Source organism: Papaver somniferum, chromosome 2 (assembly GCF_003573695.1).
Source record: "Papaver somniferum cultivar HN1 chromosome 2, ASM357369v1, whole genome shotgun sequence".
NCBI classification, from domain to species: Eukaryota; Viridiplantae; Streptophyta; class Magnoliopsida; order Ranunculales; family Papaveraceae; genus Papaver; species Papaver somniferum.
Window position 1 is genome coordinate 204683615 of NC_039359.1, and position 23845 is coordinate 204707459.

General features: G+C 34.6%; 1 protein-coding gene and 1 long non-coding RNA gene across 10 annotated transcripts; both read left to right on the forward strand.

The window, feature by feature from the left end:
- The first annotated feature begins 9586 nt into the window (after window positions 1-9586).
- On the forward strand, window positions 9587-12371 carry LOC113350301 (cytochrome P450 87A3-like). Its single transcript, XM_026594422.1, has 9 exons — window positions 9587-9842; window positions 10127-10454; window positions 10546-10701; window positions 10793-11044; window positions 11143-11232; window positions 11328-11406; window positions 11480-11586; window positions 11699-11826; window positions 11920-12371. The coding sequence occupies exons 1-9, from the start codon at window positions 9640-9642 to the stop codon at window positions 12011-12013; spliced, it is 1437 nt and encodes a 478-aa protein (XP_026450207.1). The 5' UTR covers window positions 9587-9639; the 3' UTR covers window positions 12014-12371.
- A 4487-nt stretch (window positions 12372-16858) lies between these two features.
- Window positions 16859-19816, forward strand: LOC113350302. 9 transcript variants are annotated; one of them, XR_003360722.1, is made up of 5 exons: window positions 16859-18482; window positions 18623-18752; window positions 19045-19144; window positions 19274-19351; window positions 19498-19816. It is a non-coding gene; the product is annotated as an uncharacterized LOC113350302 (long non-coding RNA). The 9 variants fall into 9 exon arrangements; XR_003360717.1 differs by lacking the exon at window positions 19274-19351 and having other exon boundaries at window positions 16859-18230; window positions 18314-18482; XR_003360719.1 differs by lacking the exon at window positions 19274-19351 and having other exon boundaries at window positions 16859-18230; window positions 18338-18482.
- The last annotated feature ends 4029 nt before the right edge of the window (window positions 19817-23845 follow it).

Genomic DNA, 23845 nt, shown 5'->3' on the forward strand with positions numbered 1-23845 from the left:
GCTTGTTCTGGGTTGTGTGTGTTTTGAAATCTCTTCAAATTTTTTTTATAAGTGCACCAAATCGCTGGCTGACTGGATCTGTACCCAAATTAAGAGTTGTTAGATCTTGTTTCCACGCAATGTACGTACCATTATTTGTTGCGTTGCAATCACTCAATTCCCAGATAAGTAAATACTGTTTTAGTTAAAATTTGGAAACAGTAAAATGGTCTCTCTACTCCAATACTTCAATTAGTTACAACCAAAATATAGTTAATCATTTTAATGCTTATTATACAGCCACTCTAAATTAAATAATAACCATCGGCTGTCACGACTCTAATATATCAAACAAAGAAATGCAAACAAGTACCATATTATATCTCTTCCTGTTCAAAAGAGTTACAAGTTACTACTATCTCTATCACTTCTTGATGCAGTGTTCCAATACCTTGGTACGTACTTGTATATTTAGTCCTTGGCAACCCTAGTTTCCACTATGTTGGTTGATTAAATCAGTTGTGTCGTGCCGGTATTGCTGTATGACAACGGTAAAGTTATTAGGTGATGACTTGGGCAGCCATTGAAGAAAAGGTGTGAGTTTGAATGTGTGGTTATTGGATCTTCTGGCGTGATACAGGTTTAGTTTTGCATTTCCTTCTACACTTTAATTGTGCAAATATGTATTCTCTTACATACATCAAAGGAGATAAATTCGAAATGAGATCTAACTACCCGTAACTATTGAAGGAGGTAAACTAGGAAGCCTAGTTGTAGACTTTTATAACTTCTCAGTCACAAGTAGTTGAGATAAAATAGGATCAGGGTAAGACTCTGATCCTTAACACTGCGTTCTAAAGTCATCTCCCTATCCATATTTACCTATCATTGAATGCCGGGATTTTTACAGCATAACACACAAAACAAAATATTAAAGTCTGCAGCATCCAACTCAAAATCAATGGGCAATGAGTGACGAGAGAGAGGCCCTAATAGATTATAAACTGCAGGATCTTAAATAACTTAACCATGTGGGACTAATAATCTCAACACGCCTCCTCACGTGTAGTCTCGGCGAGTCTTACAAACATGTGGACAATTAAATCGGGTGACGCGGAATAAAGGTGCGGTCAACTGACTCGACACAAATAGCCTGCTCTGATACCATATTAAAATCTGCGGACATCCAACTCAAAATCAATTAGCAATGAGTGGAGAGGTCCTAATAGATTATAAACTGTAGGATCTTAAATAACCCAACCATGTGGGAATAATAATCTCAACACAGAACAAAACAACCATCTTTGAATAGCGATTTTCATTTTGGTAATCGTTGTTTATAAATTACCATGGGTTCCATTAATTAACTACATGAACACACGTATTGTTTACTTTTAGTTCGAAGTACTAAATGCATAACTCGCAAACTAGATAACATGTTCAAAGTAAATGCAACGGTTGCCCTTTAGCATTAATTGGTACAAGTGGGAAATGGTCTGGTATCTCGTTGATGTTGTATCCGGAACCGATCAATTTTGATGACTGTTAGAAGGGGGACTATTATTCACGGGACCAGAATTTTCAATTTTAGTTGACGGAAATCAATATGGATATTAGGTAAATGATTTAACTCGTATCTCTGAACCGTCATTCCTATTTTGCTAGGTAAGGGACCATACATTGTATCCATATTAATAAACCTGCGATTGTATGGTAGGCTTCTCATTTACCTTAAGTATGATTCCGGTGTCATGTTGGGGTAGGCGCAATCTTTAAAAAGGTATATGGTACGTAGTACGTACACTCTAATTACCCCATTTCTTATTTTTATGCATTTTAGATACATTCTTGATCTTCTTATTAGTTGTTCATTTGACTAGTATTCAGTTCCCGAATTATGACATTTACAGCTTGAACAAAAGCATGTTCTCAAAAAGTTTGTGCGAGGAAATATTCCTAGGTAAATGTAGATTTGCAGTTTTTTCCCTATACAATCCAAAAAGTTCATAAATTCAATATATTACTAGTTTCTTATGGCTTCATCTAAACTAAAGGCTAAACTTTCAGTGAACCCAAACAGTTCAATAAGAGATATTTTTGTGATATAGAAATAGCCATATAGGTAGAATTCTAACCAAATGTACCGAAATTCTTGGTTGCCTGGCTAAGCTATGTGCAAAACTGATGTGTGAAATGGTTAGAAGCTACACGATCTCTTTCTATGTGTTGTTTTAGGGAGGTTAATGGTTGGAGGTTACAATTGGATTAACCATCAATATATACATGAAATCGAAACTTGATCCCATTCCCCACTCACTTTTGAGAGGGACATAAAATAGGGATAATCTAAGGGGCAAGTGAATGGTTAGAGAAGGTTACAAGGCTCATTGTTTCTCCCCACTGATTGTTCCACCAAACAGTTAGGTGTTCAAAGTAGATGTAGTGGTCGCATTTTAACATCAATTTGGCACAGGCGAAAACGGTCTGATATCTAATTGGTGTTAGCTTTTGAACCAATTATTCTAATTACTTTTGATATCTAATTACTCTAAGGGGCAAGCTGGATATGTACCTTGTAGAAATACAACCGATTATCACAATATTCATTGCTCCAGAGTGATCGATTGACATTTCAAAGTATTTTAAATTAGAGCTTGAGGAGGTTTAATTAGAATCCTGATTTTGGGCATACCAAAATCTTCTTAGGCATACAAAGCACTAGTCCTAACTTGGGTGACCTTATAAGGGGTACCTTATGGGATGGTTCAATTAGCTATATGCCCTTAAATCCTTTAAATTACTACTAATTTATCCCTAACCCTAATACAAAACCTATAATCAACTACACCTAAAATCAGTTTCATTCACCTTCTTCTTCTTCTTCCTCTCCACAGCCGAACTCATTCACCCTTCCCTTTCTTTTTTTTCATCGCGGAAATTTAATCGACAATTAAACTCATCTATATAATGGGTCGTCGTAAGGAAGTATCTCGTTCAAATCGATCGATTGAACAACCTATTAATGAAGAAGAAGATTTAGAGAGTGAAGAACAAACTCAAAATCAACCACAAAATCAACCGGAAGAAGAGATTGAAGAAGAACCAACTCCGGAAATGAGAATAAGAAAGTTAGTTCTACAAACCCATCTCATATTTGATGTTTTTGATTGTTTTGGTCGATTTAATTCGTCAAAAACATGTGTTCTGCGGCGGTTACAGGGTATGGTTCGGCGTAAAACAAATGTTAGATGTGCGCCGAGCTGTTCTTGAAACTGAACCCTGAAAGTGCATATGAACGGCTCGGCGTAGATCTGAAATCCTTTTTGAGCCGAACTTAGTGACACAGAGACTTATATTTAGGATCGGCTTATTCGATGGTGTTAGTTTTGTGCCGAATATGTTTTGTGAATTTTAGAAATTTCGCATGTGCGTAGGATCGGCTTGTATGGTAGTATTAGTTTTGTGTCGAATAAATGTTGTTTGAATTTCAGAATTTTTGCATGTGCTTAGGATCGGCTTGTATGGTTGTATTAGTTTTGCGACGAATAAATGTATCAATTCATAAGACAAGATTCGGCTTATTCGATAGTATTAGGGTTGCGCCGAATATCATTGTTAAAATTTCATAAATTTTACAAGTGTATAGGATCGGCTTATTTATATGATATCATGTTGCGCCGAATACATGTTTGAGTTCATAATCATAGATTCGGCTTATTCGACGGTATCGGCTGTGAGCCGAATATATATGATCGGCTTATAATTGTTTTGTGGTATGGATCGGCTTATAATTGTTTTGTGGTATGAGCCGATCCACTCTCTGTGTAAGCTAATAAAAATTTCAAGACATGATTCGGCTCATATGTGTTATTTCGGGTAAGCCGAGCCTTCTTATTTTCTTACAAGTTTTTGGCTTTCCAAATCTCTTTGTTGTTCGAATTAGTCTTATAAATTTCATACTTGTGTCAGGACCAATGCCGCGGGTAGGGAGATGTTGAAAAAAATGAAGGCCAAACTTGGTTGCAAAACACCAATGACCGTAGAAGAACAAAAATACCTCATCAACAAGTGGGATGCAATCATCAACAAAGGACAAGGATCCGAGGAACCCGAACAAAGGCCTACCACTAAGAGGTCTCGACAAGTTGGTGAAGGTACAAGCCAAGGTGGTGCTAACAAATTCATGTTCGTCTCAGACGATAATCATATTATGTGCCGAACCTTGAACATAAGAGGTTTCAGCTGATACGATATTCTCCATATGTGCCGAACTAGTAACAATATTTCAACCCAGAAATTAAAAAATTATGTTCGGCACATACAATTTTGGATATATAAGCCGAATTAGTAATGATTCTATTCCGGGCTATTCAGGATGTTGTTCGGCTTACTATGAAACTTTCATATAAGCCGAACTAGTGTCTATCAAAAGGGTTGGAATTGGAAATAATAGGTTCGGAGCATGTAGTAAACAGATTCAGTAAGCCGAACCTCAACCTGTTTCGCCGAACCATGATTCAAAAACCTAACTTTTGATAATTGAGAGCTATAAAAGTGAGATTAAGTATAGGATATAAGTGTACCTATGTATTAGAAGCATTGGGTTCCTCATCAATGTCTTCATCATCAGGATTTGGGTCATAAAAATCATCATCTTGAGTTTGTGTTTGAGTTTGAGCTTGAATTTGAGTGGGTGTAAAATCATTCTCATAATCTAAGAAATCAGCCATTTCTGGATCATTGTTGTAGTTGATATGTATTTTCCTAGGTTTTTTAGATGAATGATGACCCTCCTCATCCTCCATTGAATCAAGAATTAGAATTTTCTCACTTTCTCCTTCTCTCCTTCTTAACCAAACCAAAACTTTGATTTTTTTCCTCAAATTTTTCATCTAAACAACTCTTATAATTCTGAAAATTATTTAAATCACTAAACAAAATATTTAATCACTAATCAAGATTATTAACAGTAATACGTAAAGGGCAGATTTGCCATTAAAAAAATTTTGGGTTAAGGGATTATCTGATTTTGCTATTTCACAATCTTTTTTATCTTCATTCAGTATGCCTTGGAAGATTTTGGTATGCCCAATACTATGGTTCTTTAATTATGACCAAAAATGCAAAAAAACAATGTACATCGCATATTTTTCCTAGCCCACAAAGAAAATATGGTTCAATATGCTAAGCCCAAAACTGTATATTCATAGTTTTCACTAGGGGTGCACATATCCTACCCTTACCCGCCAATCCTACCCTACCCGCCAGTTTTTTAACCGTACCCTACCCTATCCGCTATTTGACGGGTAGGGTGATGGGCAAACATTATTTCATCCGCCAGTTAGCGGGTAGGGTGACGGATATAATCCGAAATTATCCTACCCTACCCGCTGGTAAGGTGTTTGCTTGCTCAAATCGATCATTATATCAAACTTGCATTTAGGATCTTGAATATTAGGATTTGTGGTGGTGACAACAGCTAAGTTGTTGAAATTACAACTCCCTCTCTGTTGATTTGCAGTCTGGTAAAACCTGTTAAATGCATACGAAACATTGCTGGCTGCGTCCAAATCACCACAAGACGACCCGTAACTAAGGCTGGTACAATCAGCGTGAGTGCAGGCGTATGTCACGCTCTCTACGAAGATGGGATCGGAAGTGCTTGCTTGTGGCGACATTACACACCATTGTTTTTCCAAATACTTGACCCCCTTTGCCGGGACTAGCTTTCTATTATCACCCAACTGTAACGAGTATTTCAAAGTTCCGTCGTAGTTGAACATCCCCCAGTGTCTCTCAAAATTCCATGGGTCTATGCTCTTTGCATCTTCGTCAATCAGTCCGAATACGTATGTCTCCGGCGCGCTCTTCTTTTTCGGCGTACCTGATTCATTGAAAATACACATTATATCAAACACCTTACCAGCAATAATCTTCTCCATAGTTTCAAATCTCTAGCATTAACTTCAGGCACCTTAATATCTACATCATCTGTCTCTTTATTGTTTCCAGGTTCAATAACCTTCGAAATTCGCAAAAAAAAAAAAAAAAAAAAAAAAAAAAAAAAAAAAAAAAAAAAAAAAACGGTTATACCCGCCACCCTACCTGACCCGACCCGACCCGCCAGAGAATGGGTTGGGTAGGATCTTACCCGTTTAATGGCGGATAGGGTGGCGGGTAAAAATTTTCTTAACCGCCAGTAAACGGGTAGGGTGGCGGGTATAGACCATATCCTACCCGCCCTACCCGTTGTGCAGCCCTAGTTTTCACTGGGGCTCAACATTTGCCACCCAATCCGCTGAGCAGATCCCACCCATTGGTCTTTTTTCGTGTGGGTGCCTATCAGTGTATAATATGAATTTCGTTTACTGAGGATTTGAGTTGCTGCTTATAGGCTTCTCGTAGATAAAGGCATAGTGGCTTCTCATATGCCTGCGGTACGTATGCACATCACAATATGTTAAAATTAAAATTTGAGTGCGACTTGGTAGCTTTGTGTGTCGTGCTTTGCTACTAATCAACATACTAGCAAACCATTGCGTCTAACACGGTAGGCATGAAACACAACACATCACATCGTGCGGCACAAATGAGCATGACATAACAATGAACGGACAAAACACACACAACGAATTAGGGCCAATGGACTATTCTTTTTACTGTTAGTCCTACTTAACCTAGCATTTTTAGGGGACACTCAAAAGGAATTTGGGCCCACTTTTGTTATTCCCATCTATTGAAGAGTGTTAAGGGGTGTCTTGAAAATAGAAATTGTCTATGTTGTCCTTCTCCTTTATACTAAATCTAAACCTATATCCTTTAATTTCATATCCTCCTCTTCTTCTTTTTTTACTCATCAAACTTTTTTTCATGGATTTAATTTTGATTGAAACCAAAGACGTCGATCAAACCAATTTTTTATGATTGATTGTTTAAAATTAAAATCCAAAATTCATTAACCTTAAAGTTGAAACTTAGAACATCAAAAAAGAAAATTCAAGCTAAATAAACAAAACGAATAGATGATAGCAGTTGTGATCCAAAATTAGGATTTGATTGCTTGAAATCAAAAATTTGATCGGAAAATTTTCTAAGATTTACAGTAGAAGGAACATAATCCGTAGATAACAATCAATTTATCTACCGATTATGGTTGATGTTCTTGGATTTACAGTAGCAGAAACACAATCGGTAGATAATAATCTATTTTACCAACCGATTATGGTTGATGTTCTTCATTTCTGAACATGATAATCTATTTTCATTTCGGTAGGTAAAATAATTGTTATCTACCGATTGTGTTTCTGCTACTGCTTCAAATTTTATGTGCTAAAATTAAATATAATCGGTAGATAATGAACATAATTGACTACCGATTATGGCAGTACCAAAATTAAAAACTGAAGGATTTTGGAAAAATCTCATTTCGGGGACAATACATATTCGGATGTTAAATTAACACAATTAACTACCGATTATGGTAGTACCAAAACTCGAAAACTGAATATATTCGGAGGTTAAAATAACACCATTTACTACCGATTATGGTAGTACCAAAGTTCGAAAATACTAGAATTTTGGCAAAATCTCATTTTGGGGCCAATATACATTCGAAAGTTAAATTAACTACCTATTATGGAAATACTAAAATTCGAAAACTGAATATATTCGGAGGTTAAAGTAACACCATTTATTACGATTATTGTAGTACCAAAGTTCGAAAATTTTAGGATTTTGGCAAAATCTCATTTTGGGGCCAATATACATTCGGAAGTTAAATTAACTACCGATTATGGTAGTACTAAAATTCGAAAACTGAATATATTCGGAGGTTAAAGTAACACCATTTACTACCGATTATGGTAGTACCAAAGTTCGAAAATTATAGGATTTTGGAAAAATCTCATTTTGGGGCCGATATACATTCGGAAGTTAAATTAACACAATTTACTACCGATTATGTTAGCACCAAAATTCGTAAATGTAAGCAAAAAAAAAAAAAAACAACCTCAAATAATCTCATTTTCAAGGGCGATTTTGCCATTACGAAAAATAAAAAATAAGAGACGAACTCAACTTAGATTTGGGTGACCTTTTTTGTTTTTATTCTTGGTCCCTAATTACTTTTGAGTGTCTCCTAAAAATGCTACCCTATTTAACAAATTTGTTTCTTAACTGGTCCCTAATTACTTTTGAGTGACTCCTAAAAATGCTACCCTATTTAACAGTTTTGTTTCTTAATTCCCATTTGAAGAATCAAGGACAAAGGGATCCACTATGAAAAATAATTTCAGTACTTTTTTCTCAAAGGACTGTTGTTTTACGTTTAGTACTATTTAGCAAATCTTTTTCTTGATTTCTCCATGTGAAGAGTCGAGGACAACGGGATCCACTATGAAAAAGAAACAATTTTCGCCACAGAAACTTACGAGTATGGTGGCACGTAGCCTTCAAAGGGTTCGATTAAATAGGAGATAACCACACACTAGGAAACAGATAAATCATAGGTTATATCGGAGTAACATTCAACTGGTAAACGACTGAACAATAAGATAAGAATTGGGACGTTCTTTTCAATCCTCTATTCTCCTTATCGATAATCATTTCTTAACACATGGCCATCTTTCTCTATTTGTTCTCGAAGGTTTATCTATCTATCATCTTTTTCGTCGTATGTCGACACTAATGATTTGTATGTAAATGTAAAACGTGATCCTCCTACTCATAGTATCGTTCCACGTTTAGTTCAATCCAGCCTCACATTCTCAGACCCCACATTCCCATGCACAACCACAGTGCTTCATGTTCATTATCGAAAATGAAGCAGGTGCTAGCATACCCTATGTTCTTAACACGTTCTATTTATACGGCTCCTCCAGATACCAAAATAAAATAAAAAATTAAATAGATAAGAAACAAAGAAAGAAAAAGAAAATGTTAGTAACTGCTAGTTTATGCATTGGTACCTTTATTATCATATGCATAACTCACTGGGTTTATAGATGGAGAAATCCCAGTTGCAATGGAAAACTTCCTCCTGGTTCTATGGGCTTCCCTATTATTGGGGAAACTCATCGGTTGATTTCTCCATGTGAAGAGTCGAGGACAACGGGATCCACTATGAAAAAGAAACAATTTTCGCCACAGAAACTTACGAGTATGGTGGCACGTAGCCTTCAAAGGGTTCGATTAAATAGGAGATAACCACACACTAGGAAACAGATAAATCATAGGTTATATCGGAGTAACATTCAACTGGTAAACGACTGAACAATAAGATAAGAATTGGGACGTTCTTTTCAATCCTCTATTCTCCTTATCGATAATCATTTCTTAACACATGGCCATCTTTCTCTATTTGTTCTCGAAGGTTTATCTATCTATCATCTTTTTCGTCGTATGTCGACACTAATGATTTGTATGTAAATGTAAAACGTGATCCTCCTACTCATAGTATCGTTCCACGTTTAGTTCAATCCAGCCTCACATTCTCAGACCCCACATTCCCATGCACAACCACAGTGCTTCATGTTCATTATCGAAAATGAAGCAGGTGCTAGCATACCCTATGTTCTTAACACGTTCTATTTATACGGCTCCTCCAGATACCAAAATAAAATAAAAAATTAAATAGATAAGAAACAAAGAAAGAAAAAGAAAATGTTAGTAACTGCTAGTTTATGCATTGGTACCTTTATTATCATATGCATAACTCACTGGGTTTATAGATGGAGAAATCCCAGATGCAATGGAAAACTTCCTCCTGGTTCTATGGGCTTCCCTATTATTGGGGAAACTCATCGGTTCTTTACACCAACTACATCATCTGATGTTTCTCCTTTCATGAAAGAAAGAATGGAAACGTAAGAAACCAGTTAACTCGAGATAACAGGAGAAGGTTTTGCCTATAATCGATTTATAAAAGGAACAAACGCAAATGCATACGCACTATATTTTATTTTTCTCATTTTGTTACACTATTATACAAATAGATGGCCTAACAGACATATTTGGAGTATGTTACCCTGTAACATCGTAGCCGGACGGTTATCAAAATTGTTTGCAAATAGATATTTACACTTCATTCATTGAGTATTATATATGTATAATTAATGCTGACATTACCGGATGTTACTTTGCTTTTCAGATATGGTCCCGTTTTTAAAACTAGTTTGGTGTGGCAGTCTTTCGTCGTATCAACAGACCCTGAAGTCAATCACATGATCATGTCCCAGCAAGAAGGCCAGTCATTTGAATTTTGGTATCCTGATAGTTTCAAAAAGATATTAGGGGAAGCAAGTTTATTGACACTACATGGTTCCATTCATAAGTACATAAGGAACATGGTTTTGAGTTTCGTTGGTCCTGAAAGTCTGAAACAAAAGCTTCTCCCTCATGTAGTACATGGGGTACAAAGAAATTTATCGTTGTGGGCTAATGAAGATAGTGTAGATTTGGTAGAATCAGTGAAGGAGGTATAGCTTTTATTGTCCCGCATAAATTGTTTTTAAGTCTTAATTTTATAATTTTTGTAGAGTGTGACAATTCTCTGGTCTACTTCTACAGATGATATTTGAACTGACTGCAAAGAAACTCATCAGCTACGTATATAATCCTAACAAGTCCTCGGAGAATCTAAGAGAATGTTTTTCTAAATTCACTGAAGGATTAATTTCTTTCCCACTAGACATTCCTGGGACCGCGTACCATAAATGCTTACAGGTAAATGGTAAACTTGAATTCGTTAGGCGCCTAATATGACCATCTTGAAATCCGCGTAAGTGCTGAATTTGCTGGTATTGGGTATTGTCAGGGCCGTAAGCAAACAATGGAGATTTTGAAAGATATGCTACAAGAGAGACGAAAAAAACCTAAAAGTTACCAAGAAGATTTCTTTGATTATATCCTGGACGAACTGAAGACTGAAGGAACTGTGCTGACCGAAGCAATTGGTTTAGACTTAATATTTTTGCTTCTCTTCGCCAGTTTTGAGACGACATCTGTATCAACAACTTTTGCTATTAAGTTACTCACAGAGAACCCTGCAGTTTTGGAGGAATTAACGGTGCGTGACATTAAACTTTTCAAAGCAGCACTCATATTTTTTTTCGTATTTCTAATTTAACTCGCAAGATGCTAACTTGGTTCATGGCCAATTATCAGGAAGAACATGAAGCACTCATCCACCGCAGAAAAAACGAAGATGAACAACTGACATGGAAAGAATACAAATCAATGAAATTCACAACTCAGGTAGTTAGTTGAGCAGTCAAAATGTTGCGGAGAATTAGTAGTTGTACTCGCCCAAGTTTTTAGTATATCCTTAGTAGTTTTCAAAATAATTGCAGGTTATCAATGAGGCAGTGAGATTAGCAAATATTGTTCCTGGAGTTTTCAGAAAAGCATTGAAGGACATACATATAAAAGGTCAGTTGGCAACTAATAAGTGCCATTTACCTAATAATTAAAATTTTAACATGGTTCGAATGGCTCTCGACAGGATACACGATACCAGCAGGGTGGGCTGTCATGTTATGCATTCCGTCAGCACATCTGAATCCTTCCACGTACCAAGATCCCCTTGAGTTCAATCCACATAGATGGGATGTGAGTAGATATATAGATAGTGAATTTACTCTCTCTATATCTGTGTGCCAGTGTGTGGGTGTGTGGGTGTGATTCTCTCTCAGATTTAACCACAACGATAAATTTTTAACAGGGAGTGGAGTTAAATGGAGCAACAAAAGATTTCATGGCTTTTGGTGCTGGTCAGAGATTTTGTGTTGGAACAGACTTTGCCAAGCTACAGATGGCTGTTTTTCTTCATTACTTGGTTACAAAATACAGGTACATATAATTTAGCCTCTAGTTACAATTGTTTACGTGCATGTCTATGAGACGAAATAGAGGAGCTCGATGTTTATTCAGTTGGATTTTCAGGTGGAAAACAATTAAAGGAGGAGATATTGCCCGGGTTCCTGGCGTAACATTTCCAAATGGTTTTCACGTTAAAATCTCAGAAACGAACACCTGAAAGGATGTATGCTTACTATGCTTATTCGTTGAAGCAGTTCAGGATTGTGCCCATGGAGGCAGTGTGTTTCTTTTGCAATTGTAATTTTATTTCAACTATAGTAAGTTCTGATGCAGTACAAAGTTTGTGCCTAATGGTTATAACAGTTTTCTCTCTTGTAATCGTATGTGTGTATTCTCTATTAAAGGTAATATAAGTGTGCAGTGGGCATATGTCTCATGTTTGTAAGAATAAGTGAATGTGCTGGTAAAGCACTTGTCGTGTGTGTATAAATAGTGTGTGGTTAGTATCATGGGGGTGAAAACTTCACAGCGAATGATCCATTAATGAAGTCTTCGTCTCCTCTTTCTTCTTCTCCCACTTTTCCAAATTTGTTCTTCTTTCACTCGCGCTGTCTGTTTTCTGTTCAGGAGTTCCGGGAAGAATGATTGTTCATTTACTGAACCTACCTTCTCTGGGTAAAACCTGTGTTTTTCATCACAAAAAAATATAATCATGAAAGACAAGTAGTGTGCCATTTGTCTGTCTATATCAATATTAATGAACACAAGATATAATCAAACAAAAAATTAATTACAGTTTCATTAGTAGATGAATGATAGACTTACCGGTTGGTTTTGCATAAATTGAAAGATAGCAACAATGAGTAATTAAACTGATTTTTACATGTAGATCCTTCCGTAGTACATAAGAATTGGAAAATTGGTCATTTGTCCAAAATCCATAAAAGTATGGGAGTAATGGACTTGTAAAATATAGGTCCGGATGAAAAGGACATGACAAAATTTAGTCATATATATCTTATATTTTAAACTTTATTCTTTATCATTTTCTTTTCTCTCCTATTTATTTTTTATCTTCAATTTAAAATTAGTTGCGAAAAAGGTCTTAATTTCCGAAATATAAGTCAGATTTTAATAAAATTTATATTTCTGGAAAGGGCTCCAAATTCTCTATGAAACAAGATTCATTGTTGATATGAGATTCAAAAAAAAAAATTTAACCCAGGCCGCGGATACATTATGCACCCAGGTGCAACCTGACCAAAATTTATTTCCTATACAAATATGCATTATGCACCCAGGTGCAACTTGGCGAAAATTTGTTTCATATAAAAATATGCATTAAGCACCCAGGTGCAACCTGGCCAAAAACATTTTTCCTATAAGAATTAAAAAAATATGCATCATGCACTTAGGTTCAACTGACAGAAACGTATTTCTTCTAAAAATATGCATTATGCAGACATGTGCATCTTGTGTATTTCTCGGATAAATATAGGTATATCCTCGAAATTACTTGCAATATATCATATGAAAGCAAAATCACTATTTCATAATCTCGAGCAATAAGTCAAGTATCATTATCATCACAGTCACCATTAAAACTTTAACCAAAACAAAGAACAAAAAAAAAATAAAGAAAAAAACATTATGCACCCGGATACAACCCGGCCAAAATATATCTCTCTGTTAGAATATACATTATGCACTCAGGTGTATTTTGTGTATTTCTTAGATAAATTTAGGTTTATCCTAATACATTTCACACTACCAAAATCACTAGCTATACATAGTGGTAACCGAATTTTCCTCCAGGTCTTTGCATAGTTCAAATCATTAATTTAGATACTATATAAGCCTAGACAAAACAACCCACTAATTAGAGAAGGTTAGGATGTTTAACCACTCCCAAGAAATTCACTCTTCATGCCATGGTAAATGACAAAAGAAAAGCTTTGATAGTGGAGTTCTTTTTATATCCACTACTACCACGGGTCCAACTTTACTTGTCTTATAGACACAAAAATTCAAATTGAGGACCTATTTAATCAAAAAATTGACATGAAAACAAGTCCTTGTTTAGATTACTAAGCAATTATCCTAAGCCGTTTATCGCTGGTGGGCCAAATAACAAGTTGATTATGACTTATTATGTTAATGAAAGATTCTCTAGATGGTTTTGGCTGTATATATAACCCACGAGATCAGGGTTTCTTAAACTTTCTTTAATTGTGGTCTAGCTTAGCTAATCTACGTGATCAGTTTCTTTGAACTTTCTTTAATTAATCGAGGTCTGGTTTGGCTAAGCTTGAGCGTATAAGAGCACCATATCGTAACAACATAAACCCACAGCCCTATAATATATGGACGGTAATTAATGTACTAAAGGGTCTAGAACCACCATAAACATAAACATCAAAACAACTAAGAACCCAACCCCATTTAATTATATGAAAGCATATGTTATCAGAATGATAAATTCTGTCAAATATATCTTGAACATATTCTTCTGAACATATTCTTCTCGGAATCCAACCTAGAAAATTAACTATCATTCATCTCAATGATAAATCTATTTAGGATTCCAAACCCATCAATCTGTTCTAACATCCATTATCTCTAAAATTATGATTTGAAATCTCAAAATTAACCCACCTGAAAAATAAACCGAGCAGAAATCTTGCAATCCTTAGAAAAAAAAACAGTATGATTTAGGTGATGGTTGGATGATATTGTTTACTTTTTCTATTGTGAAGAAGACTAACATGGCCCCACCAAAAGTTAGAGAAACAAACAAAAACAGGAAAACCCAAAAATGAAGATGAAATATCAACAAATGATTTCATCATGATAAGAAGAAAATGAAATATCACCACATGATTTCATGATTAAGTTATCTTTTGCACTAAAATGGACGAACGCGTATATACTAAAAGACTAATTTTAGTACATGGCAATGTTATTTTGTCCATCATGAACCCAATAATATCACAGATTTTTATTACGAAATAAGCTTTATATTTTTCTAGTCTAGAGGAATATATGCTATCTTAATATGCCTTTCTGGATATCCACAACTATTATGGCTGATCTTTTCAGATTTAGGTAAATAGTATTAGTAGATGACCTCAAAGGCTCAAACTAACAACTAGCCTTCAAGGGGTGGCCACATGAATTTATGAGTACGGTGGCACGTAGCCTTCATGGGGTTTGATTAAATCGAAGATAAGTAGATAACCACAAATTAGCAAGTAGATAAATCACATGTTAGATGGGAGTAACCATCAGCCGCAATAACTGGTGAAGGGCTGAACAATAAGATAAGAAGTGTGGGGTTCTTTTCAATCCTCCACTCTCCTTATCGGTATTTGTTGACACACGACTCACTTTTTTCTGATATTTTTGAAGGTCTATCTATCTATCATGATTTGTATGCAAAAATAAAACGTGATCCTACTGATCTTTTCATGTTTTCAGTTCATCCTCACATGCTAAAACCCCGCCTTCCCATACACAGACAATACTTCATTTCATCATCGTACTACATCTCATTATCGCCTATCGGAAATGATATTTGATAAAGAAAAATTGCTGTTAACGAGGTTAATAAAACAAAGAAATCGAGTTTGATTTTTCTCCGTATACACCAATATCTTAGGCTCTTGACATATATGTGAGATCCACAATTTTAAAAAAGATTTATCATTTTTAGGCGTTTTCGGATATCCGAAGCTAACCCCAAAAGCAAAAACCAAAGCAATTTGCTATATAATAAATTACATCTTCAGGTAAAGTAAATAAAATGTCGAAGCAGATAGAGATGGAGATAGAGATAGAGAGAGGTTTGACGCTTCACAAAATTGGTTAAAAGGACCAAAATCAATAATTCCTGGATGAAAAATACATGTAAAATTTGATACTGTTTAAATGGACGAGAATGTAAAAATAACCAGGATGTAAACAGTTTCATCCCATTTTTAAATACTTTTTCTTATTTTTAATTTACATCAGGATGCATCCAATTTCATCCTCGCTCTTTTTTAAGTTTAAGTCAGAATGAATCCAGTTTTATTCTTGCTATTTTTTTTTGTATCCATTTCACCCATACTAATATTTATTCGTCCATTAGAACATGTTTTAAAAATATTTGGACAAATGATCCATTTTCCGGCTTCCTTACCTTTGGGTTTCCAGTATATTCTATCTTCTTTACCATGAGTCCATGCATACAAGCACCCTCCTAGAGACTAAAGTTTAGACTGATTACATGTATATAAAATGTTCGACTAAAGTCTAGATTTCATCATTTGTTCTCCGCTCACCTATATATAAACCTCCGTATCCTGTACATGTATTTTAATGTCAACCACGAGTAAGATGTTTGAAGTACGTCTTGCTTCTTTACTTGTAGAGATAAGACTTCCCCTATGGTGCCCACTGATTGTGGGTCACTAGAACCATAATAAGATGGAAAAAACTAAAAGAGCGGATGACAGTTGTTTATTATCATTCTAATTTATAGAACAAAACTAGAATTTGATCCGTGCCGTAACGACACGGTCTCGAAAGCAAGTAAGAAGACTCATATCAATTTTGACCGGTGTCATTCAATCGTTGTTGCTATATAAAATTACAATTGTTCTCCATACTTTATTATTATTGTTTTCTCTTTTGTATCATAACTGAGCTTTAATACACTAGTACAAATATGGACTTTGGTGACAGTTCAAATTTCAAAACAATGACAATTCACGGTTAAACTGTTACAAAAGAATTACCTACTAGATATAGGTAATAGTTTCTTAACAAAACTCATACAAATAGTATTGAACAGTCATGACAGTTTTACAACTGTTACTGAACAAATATGCAATGACAGTTTTTGTAGAAAAATGTTATTGTACACTGATGTATGATAACAGTTGTAAACTATTACCATTCTAACAGTTGTAAACTACTAGATATAAGTTACTGTGACTGATTAGTATGAAAACTGTTACCGAAGTGTTTAACTTATTGATGACGGTTCTTTTAATTACCGTCACTTCCATTTATAGTGAAAGTTCTGATCCAAAACAGCTGCCATACATATAATTTATCATCAAGCATTCTCAAAAGCACGATGTTGTCAGTTTGCGCCTAATTAGCCATTATCTACTAGTGGTGGTCTGTACTGGTAAGGTATGCTTTGTAACTTCTGTTAGTGGGTCTCTCAACACCTTCTCTTGTCATTTTTATTGGAAACCCCAAAAGAAGAAGCTTAAACATAGTTTCTCAATACCATCGCCCATCTCTATTTCCAGTAAACGATAACCCTAATCCCTTTCATCAATTTCTTATCTACGTAAAAGGAGATCTCTTAACTATCTTTACAGGGTTTTTTTCTCTTGGAAAAATATGGGATCCCTTAATTCTTTTACTTCAGTCTAGGGTTCCATATCCTTTACTTCAATCCTTATCTCTCGATCACTCACTATTCATCTCGGTTGCTCTAAAAATTTTCAATTCAGGTTTTTGTGTACATAAATCAAGATTTAAAAGCTCTTTATCTACTGCCATCATATTATGGTCCTTAGTTACTTGATTTGGTTCATGATGGTGGTCGCGAAGATTTGAAGCATGTGATTTCGGACAAGGTACAATTTGTCGTTTTTTTAGTGTAAACCCTAGTTTATGATCTGGTTTACCTCAATTTTTCTATCTAGGTTTGTTTTTCTTCAATATTTACTTGTAGGAATCCCTAGTTTTAAACAGACACATTATTGTTCAGTTTTTCTATTGATTGATCTCATACGATTTCAAGCTTGTCATTCACTGGGTGTGGGACCTTTGTATTTGATACCTCAAGGTAATTTTGTAAGTTTTTCTTTGGTTCGCATGTAATAGTGTGTGATTTAATTAATGATTGTGATAGTGTGTGATTTGATTAATGATAAGTGAAATTTGAACCAGAGTTTGGTGGTAAACAAATTGGTGGTTTCATGTTTCTGTACTAGTGGTTTAGTTGTATCTGGTTTTTAGTGTGACTTCTTTTATAATTGTATTCAAGGAACTTGATGAGGAAGAAGAGATTAGTTATGGGTATGGGCAACCACAGAGGAGGAAAGACTTTGGTGATCGTTTTACGTGTTCTTGGATTTTGGCAAGTACTTAGTCTCTTGAGCAACATTGTGTTATCTCTCTTTTATTATTATGCTGAATTCAAATTAATGTTCACAGTTGAATTTCAAGAGGTTATTTTCCTCAAAAGAACACTAGTTCCCTTTTGTGTAGATGACTTCACTCCTCTGTCTAAGAAAAGTGATGTCATTTCAATAGTTCGGTTACATCAATTATCTTCTCAAATACTCTCTTTGTTGATATGAAGAATTCTATTAGATGCACTAGATGAAATGCTATTTGTGGAAGGACTTCCTAGTTGACTGAAAACCGAGGTCAGTTTTAGACCAACTCCCAACAAAACATTCATTTACACTATTGGAAAATTGCGTCTCTCACTGGAAAATTGCATCATAAGGTGCAACTCGATTGTGATGACCAGAATCGACATAGTAGAGACAATCAAACTCAACAACTCTATGCTGATTGCATTAGTGTTGCTATTAAAATCTCAGAAATTCAACTGGACAGAGCATTGGGATACACAAAAATGGGAGGATAAAGAATGGTTATGGGCAGAACTTAAGGTGAAGATTCTCGAACCTTCAATTTTATCATAAATTGTTTTTAGATTTCTATACTTCTAATGCTAGTATTTAGAATTTTATTGTTTACCTGGAATAACTAATAGATCAAGGTCTTATATATAATTCTTTTCTGCAATCAGGAACAACATGGTTTCCGGATCTACAACTACAATTGTTATTATAGTTGATTGTCAAATATTGGTTGCCAGTCTGGAGACTCAAAAGCTCAATTATATTCAGAAAAATACAAGTCTGCAAAAGAAATTAAAGGTCTGTAAATTAATGAATCTTTCTATTAGATTTATGCATACTGATCCCATACCATGTGATTCATAATTAGGATACTAAGTTGTTTGTTGTCAATTTCCAAGCCTTCCCAAAATTGCACCAGCAAGCGCATCACGCCCTTGCCTCTTCTGCTTATTAACTGTGTTCAGCCTCATAGCAGTATTACAATCTATAGTTAAATTTGAATAATTTTGTCTCATTCGGTTTTCGTCTTTTTACTTCATGGAAAGAAGTATAGATAACCTTGCAGTCTTTGTGGTCCCTTTTGAGTCAGCTAGATTTTTGAGGACCATGGAAAAGGAAGGATGTGATGGAGATCGAAGGGCATGTTTCCTCAAGTTTGAGGAAACATAAGCTTACCTCTTCCTACTCAGGTAATGTTTTCATAGAGATTACAATGATCATTTATTCCTCGTGTTTACTACTTATAACTACTCGGTGTTGCGTAGTGAGGTGTGTGGTTAATCCAGTAAATCTGTAACTTCTAGTCTCCACTTTAATAGGTATCTATTCAATCGGTTTTTGTTGAGGTCAGGTATTCGGTCACCCACACGAATAATCTACCTCAAATTCCATTTTTCGTAAGTTTAAATTATGATGTTACCTCTATTACCTCTACATCGATTTTATTCTTGTACCGATACAAATGTATGGTTAGCCTCTAGTGTCTCTTCTGTTTCCTTCCAAGAAAATAATTAATGGCGACTATTTTGTATTCTTTCTTCAGTGGAAGTCCGAGCACGTTGGAGAGATTATGGAAGTACCATAAAAATGGACAAACCATGTTCAACCGTAGGTGACATGATATCATAGGATTGTTGGTCCAGAACGGGGAAATGAAACACGGAAAAAGTAGATTTCAACCAACGTAGATTTCAGACACGGATATTATAGCTTACAATTTCCTTGTAATTGAATTATATATGTCGTTTGTACTTTGTACATTAAATTGTAGTTAAGCTATTTGGTTCGGAAATTCTAGTTCCGTACTAACTTACTTGTATTATCAATTTATTATGTTTGATCACGATTTTAAAAATCACCTACATTTGATTATGTGTTTCTAAAGAACATTAAAGATTCTTTCCACTAAGCTTATTTTTGTATTAATTGTCTCAATAAGCATTTCACCAACAACTGTAATAGAATCACTATAATACGATGACAGTTTAACCAAAAATGTGTCATACAACAGGATATATGATGACAGTTTTATGAAGAAGTCGTTATCTTAAACCATGAAATTCAGTTTCCGATGAAAGTTTTATTTAGAAGATGTTACCGTAATATGTCAACAGTGACAGGTTTATGAAAAAACAGTCATCTTAGTATACGATATTGGCTTTCTCATGACAGTTTCATCTAGAAAATGTTACCATAAGCTGTCAACAAAAATAGGTTTCTGAGAAAATTGTTATCTTATAGTTGTAATTCTGTAACAGTTTGTTAAAGACCTTTCGTAACAGAGGTTTTGGTGTCAGTGCAGAAAAAATTCAAAACTGTCACATAAGTATTTCGGTGACAGTTTTTAACTGTCACCTAAGCCCATTTTTGTACTAGTGATAATTACAAAATGAAGCACAACTTCCATAATATAATGTCACTTGTGTCATAACTATACTGATTAAACATCGCACACTATTACATTGATCAACTGCAATACCACCACCAGAACAATCCATTACCACTCCGTTTTCCACCAGCATCACTACCTCCACTAACTCCATGCACTACCACTCACAAACACCACCCTGATCATCCCTAATATTTATTGATGTAATTAAGTTTTTATCTATTTATTAGGACGATTAATAAGATATTTATCATGAGGGATTAATAAAGAAACTAATGAGACAATAATTAATGAAGTACACGGATTATGACAGTTGGTTGAATTTATAACTTTCAATCACAGACACCACTTATAACCACCTAAGTAAACGACGAATGATTTATATTCTCCCTAAAAAAATCTTGAGGATGATACCAAAATCAATTGATAAATTAAGGCAAATATCAAATATTTAGAGGATGATATCAAATCATCAAGGAAATGAGGTTGAGCAGAAGTATGTTTTTGGATTGAAGTTCTTTTTTATCTATAGTCTATCTCTCCTTCACAATTTTATTTTTGGTTTAGGTTTTTTCAAAATTGGAGAACTAAAGCTTTTTCAATCCACTCCAACCTTAGGTGAGTGAGAGAATCAATCGTTTAGTTTTATGAAAAAATAGGTTTGTTATTTTTTGTCGAACAAATTTCTCAGTTTTGCTTTTGATTTTTGAAATGAGAAAGATAATACTGATGCATTATTCCTCAATTAAAGCGTGTATTCGTTGGATCGACCACAACTGTGAATTTATCAACTGGGAAGGCAAATCAAGATCGCTCTTTATATTGACTCACTTATCGAATTTTTGTTTTATAATACAGAACAAAGAAACATGGAAAAAACTCACCTAGCTAGGATATAACCTGAATCGTAATAGTACGACTCAATAATAAGTTATTTTATTGTGTACTGATTTTGACTCGTAGTATTCGTTTATAATAATTATATAGAGTGACATTCTAGTTTATTTTGTCATTAAGACGATCGACTACTTCTTTCTGCTTTATAATGTTAACCGATTTGTGGCGACACATAATTTACAAAATATATTAATACTCACCAACACCTGCTACCACCACAAAATCACTTAATACCACTCCCTGCTACCCACCCTTCGTTGCTGGCACACTTTTAATTTTCAATCATAAACATCTTGTTTAAAATTTAGATTAAACAAATTTAAGTCATCTATTAATTCTATCCATTGTATTTTTTATATTGTATTCTCTTTATAATGTAATCAATCAATTTTATCTTAACACTAAAAATCATGATTTATCCGATTGGTTACCATAGATAGCAGGAATATGATTTGAGTGATCTAGCAGTCGTGATTGTATTTTCTTATATGATCTGGTATCATCCTCGAAATATTTGGTTTTTGTCCTTACCATACGTGTTAAAAACAACCAACTACATGTTTTGCAATACCTATATTACCCGTATTGTGAAAATACAAAACTATTATTGTTCATTACTATTCACCAACACCCACCACCATAAAAACCAGCCCCCGCTACTATTTCTTCCACCATTAGTGTTGTTACCATCTTCACCACTAGTAAGCACCTACCACTGTTTGTACCACCCACTACTTCTTCCACTACCACCACTAATATTTGTTAATATAATATTTAGTAAAATTATTTATTAATGAAAGTATGTATTTATTAGATTAATTAAATGGACATTTATGATGAGGAATTAATTAATCATTCAATATAAGCAATTAATAGACACTAATTAATAAAACCATTTACAATGGTTAAGTTGAACAAACCACGGCCATAAATTTATCTTCTTCCTAGACAAATCTCGGCCACTCTTTATCTAGGCTAAGTTGTTCAAGCTTTATTTTATATTCTAGATTTTATTCATCCCACCGTAAAAATCACGACTAGATCTTATCCATGTATTCCCACCATAAAATCAATGGTTAAATTATTTTTTTTGTCCACTCTCTTCAGTTGTTGGAGATAATTTTTTACAAAAGAAAAAAAACGGAAATTTGGTCATTTGTCAAAATATTATTAAAACATGGTTTTAATGGACGAGTATAAATTAGTATGGGTGAAATGGACACCCAAAAAATAGTAAGAATGGAACTGGATTCATCCTGGCTTAAACTTAAAAAAGAGCGAGGATAAAACTGGATGCATCCTGATGTAAATTAAAAATAAGAAAAAATATTTGAAAATGGGTAGGATGAAACTATTTACATCCTGGCTATTTTTACATTCTCGTCTATTTAAACAATATCAAATTTTACATGTCTTTTTCACCCATAAATTGTTAATTTTGGTCATTTTAATCAATTTTGTGAAAAAAATGACGGTGGGCTAAACTGCATGTTGAATAGAATTATTGTTTTTTTTTACTAGTAAATGACGGGGATCTTTGCAGGTTATTTTTTATTTGGAATGTCAGTCAAAAGTTACTTAATTTGGCAAATTAATTCGATATATTTGATTAGGAGGATATTTTTTTGATGTAATTGTGAGTCTTTGTTTTTTATTCTCAGGCTGTGACAATCCTTTGATATGTGTACATACTACATACAGGTAAAGAAATGAGAATCCAACGAACAAGTTGAAGAAAACAGAGTAAATTTGTTTTATATTAATAGTGCTCTCACTTTCTCAATATTGATGACCCCATGCATTTCTCCGATGGAATTTGGTTCCTTAATTTCCCTCCATTTTTAACTCTCTTTCCCTGTAGATACCAAAAACCACACTCGGCGCGTGGCGCTAAATGAAGACTGAAGTAGTATAACATATCTAGGATAGTGTACATAGTATCTTAGCTTAGTTTCATTAATTTGTAAGTAAAGGATATTTTTGTAAATTCATTTCTACTCTCTAGTATTTAAGAAAATATCTAAGAGAGGAAAAAGGGGGAGATTTCATTTTCTCTAACTTCATCTTCTTCCCCAAAACTAGATCTAGAAGAGCTCCAAAAACTTATTAATGGAGTCTCATCTTGTAAATCAATTAATCATAGTAAAATCCATGGATGTAGATCTACTCAAAGATCGAACCTTGTAAAATTTGTGTGTTTCTTTTATATTTCAGCACATCATATCATCATTTAGTTCAAAGAAGCTAGATCTAGAAATTGTTGTATGGCTTGAAGATAAAATGAGTCAAGAACAAGGGAATAACAAATTGGGTGTAACTATGGATTTTCCGTAGTTACATTTTGACGCTAGAAACAGGGGATTGAACCTGTGGCCTTGTGGTTAACAGCCAAAACCAAAAGAGAATTCCACTGAGGTTTAGTTACTGATAGCAACAAATCTCTCTGGATCTTGAAGTTCGAAGAATAGAACGGGAAGTTTCAGTAGCAACCTCACGTTTTCAGACAACAGATGCTACCAGCAAACCGAGAAAATCAAGAGAAAGAAGTGTAATAGTATCAACGGAAGCAGATCTGAACAATACGAATCCACACCAACAATTAGTC

What these genes read in the sequence shown, in the direction of transcription:
- LOC113350301 (XM_026594422.1), top strand. Translation starts at nt 9,640, where the DNA reads ATGTTAGTAACTGCTAGTTTATGCATTGGTACCTTTATTATCATATGC. An exon ending in ATGAAAGAAAGAATGGAAAC is followed by an intron (nt 9,843 to 10,126) that starts GTAAGAAACCAG and finishes TTTGCTTTTCAG; the next exon opens with ATATGGTCCCGTTTTTAAAA. An exon ending in CAGTTTTGGAGGAATTAACG is followed by an intron (nt 11,045 to 11,142) that starts GTGCGTGACATT and finishes GCCAATTATCAG; the next exon opens with GAAGAACATGAAGCACTCAT.